The sequence below is a fragment of the Sinocyclocheilus anshuiensis genome, unplaced genomic scaffold, assembly GCF_001515605.1.
Source record: "Sinocyclocheilus anshuiensis isolate Anshui unplaced genomic scaffold, SAMN03320099.WGS_v1.1 scaffold105, whole genome shotgun sequence".
NCBI classification, from domain to species: Eukaryota; Metazoa; Chordata; class Actinopteri; order Cypriniformes; family Cyprinidae; genus Sinocyclocheilus; species Sinocyclocheilus anshuiensis.
Window position 1 is genome coordinate 179,083 of NW_015537942.1, and position 2,866 is coordinate 181,948.

Consider the following 2,866-nt stretch of genomic DNA (forward strand, 5'->3'; position numbering starts at 1 on the left):
ATTCATGCTGGAAACACACACACACACACACACAACAGCTTCCAAACAGTCCAAGAGATCAGTAGTGGAAATGCTTCTCTTTTGCATTAAAAACCAGTACAAAGCAGAAGCATCAGAGTGAGGCGCTGATCTGAAACTCTCTCTATCAGATGATGGTGATCTCCAGCAGATGAGCTGATCCACAGATCACCTGAGCGTCTGATGAGTGATGTATTAGCAGAGACGTACCCACAGTGCACAGCAGCAGCAGCACACAGCACACCACGATGGAGACGACGATGGCCAGCTCGCTGCCTCCACCCATCTGCACCATCGCTATCACCTTCTGGAAATGACCCACACGCACCTGCAACACACAGGCACAACATCACACTCACATCTCACTGAGCTCCTCAAACACACACACACACACACACACACACACGATGTCAGACAGAACATTCTATTCTATTCTATTCTGTATCTACAGAGGTTAGTTCACAGTTGGCCAGTGCTGATATGGTATTTGAGTCTGATGAAACTGAGTCTGTGTCTCTCACAGTCAGTTTTATGATACATGCTGCTCATCATCCTCCATGATCCAATAACCAAATGAAATGATTTTGGAATAAAAGCAGGTTTTCAATGCAAAAGGATTTTTTATGACTGGAAGGGTGCTGTAGGAAGAACAGCCATGCTGGAAGTGAAGATTATCAGATCAAATCTAAGATATTTAGGTCCATGGAGCGAGGAACGAACTCAAAGAAGGTTATGAAAACAAAACATTAGACAACCAAACAAAATAATATGTAGGCTAATTTACTTGAGTTTCTGACTAAATGTTTGATTTGATGTTATAAATGCGTCTATTTATAAATGTCTAAAATGTTATAAATTAGTCTATTTAAAAATGTTAATTTAAATGAAATCATTATGTAAAAAATCATTTGACAAACGACTGAAGACTTGTTGAATGAATGATTCAGACATCAAATACATTTTAATGGTCGCCACTTAATGGCATAATGTTACATAATATTTGAAGTGTAACATTAGTTCCAAAGGTCAAAATGACTAATTTTGATCGCGGCTGCCGCAACATCAGAGATTATATCCGGACTATAACATTTTATCCCAATACTTTCGTTATTATTTAATGTTTGCAATACAGAAATGTTTCAAACATAAAGCTTACATGATGAGCGCTGCTCTCTCTGGATCAGCATAATTATTTATTATGTAAGCATAATGATTAATTGACATAGCAGAATCATAATTTAGGAATTGCGTGTGTTTGAATCGAGATTGTGATTTTTTTATGATTTCTCGTGCACACATACGAGCCTATAGCCTATGTATTTTTGTAGGCATTTGTCATATTTGTACCAGACCTCAAAAGTAACCCGGGCCCAGGCAGCCAACCCCCCCCCCTCCAGCTTCTGCGACCATGTTTAGGTCTAATCTTCACATATACATCTTCAGATCACTTGCATAAACATTCTTGGGCGACTTATGATGCTCTGTTCACTGTATGGAGGAGAGATCCTTTACATTATCTGATTCATGTAGACATGGATGGAAATGACGGTAAGTAAATGATGGCAGAATTTGCATGTTCACGTCCTAATCCTGTGGTTTGCAGTCACTGTCCATTAGTCCTGTTCATAAAACTGGCAGTATGCAAGTCTATACATCTTGCCTAAACACAGTGCATAAGTACAGCCATCCTACCGTTCCGATGAAACAGCGTTCCTCATGAGAAAGTGCTCTGAATGCTTGACTGGGCCTCAAGACTCAGATGTTTGTTGACGTGTTTCTTCAGACGTTCAGTGCTCTCTCTGCTCTATTAGCTGCGTCACGGCCTTCAGACCGCAGCGTGTTAAATAGAGCTGCTGCTGTTTCAGAGTCAGACCAAACAAAGAGCAGGGGATTTCACTGCTGATATGAAGGCTTGATTAACGCTTGTTTTGGTGTCTCGTCCAGCGCATTCCAGTGCGTCGTCCTGTTTTGCAGTGTGGATAGAGTCTCGTTACGCTGGCAGCGTGATTAGCGTCTGATACAGCGCACTGATACGGGTGATGAGGGTGTGTGTGTGTGTGAGGCACAAATAAAGACATTCAGGGTCCAGTCACAGTCTGTAGGTCACAGTGAGGCGTGAAGATGAACCTCTGCTTCAGTGGTGCTTATCAACCCACAGGATACTCCTAATTAAACTACTGCAGCCTCAGGACTGTATAACATCAGAAACGTAATTATCACCATAAACATTGAACGATGCTCTTAATGCATTTAAACATGCTTCATGTTCATTTCTGTTACAGAATTTATTAAACAAATGCTGTATATATTTAATATTCAAGTTTGACTATATTAAAGCGATAGTTCAACAAAAACGGTCGTTCTAGAGCACAAAAGTAGATATTTTGCAGTTTAAAGGATATTGAAGTCTGTTGACTTTCAATGGATGGACAAAAACACTGAGAAATTTCTCAGCATATCTGCTGTTGTGCAGTCATTTATACAGAGGGAAAAACTGGAGTTATCATGAGTGTGTAAATATTACTGAGAGCTCATTTAAACATATTTCAGAAAACACAAGCTATGAAGTGCCATTCATATTCTTCTGTAAGATTATGTTGGGGTTTTTTGTAATTTGTAAATTTTTTTGTTTTGTTTTTATCTCTTATGATTCTGTGCAGATCTTGGGCTTTGTTTTAAAATGTGTTTAAAAAAAAGTTGACACTTCTCTAACATGGGTAGATTTTGACTTTGTAAGTGTAAGTTTTGGTCAGAATTATTTTTATTTATTTGTGAAAATACAGGATTTGTGACTGTATTTTCTGCTAATAGCTGTAAGTGTGTGTGTGTGTGTGTGTGTGTGTGTGTG

The 2,866-nt window shown here is 39.1% G+C and overlaps 1 protein-coding gene across 1 annotated transcript in view; it reads right to left on the bottom strand.

Moving 5' to 3' along the window:
- The window catches only part of LOC107663787 (plexin-D1-like), a 79,550-nt gene that overhangs the window by 25,599 nt on the left and 51,085 nt on the right, over window positions 1-2,866 (bottom strand). The window contains exon 20 of the mRNA XM_016454121.1: window positions 229-346. Coding sequence (XP_016309607.1) covers window positions 229-346 — 118 coding nt within the window. The remainder of the gene's footprint in view (window positions 1-228; window positions 347-2,866) is intronic.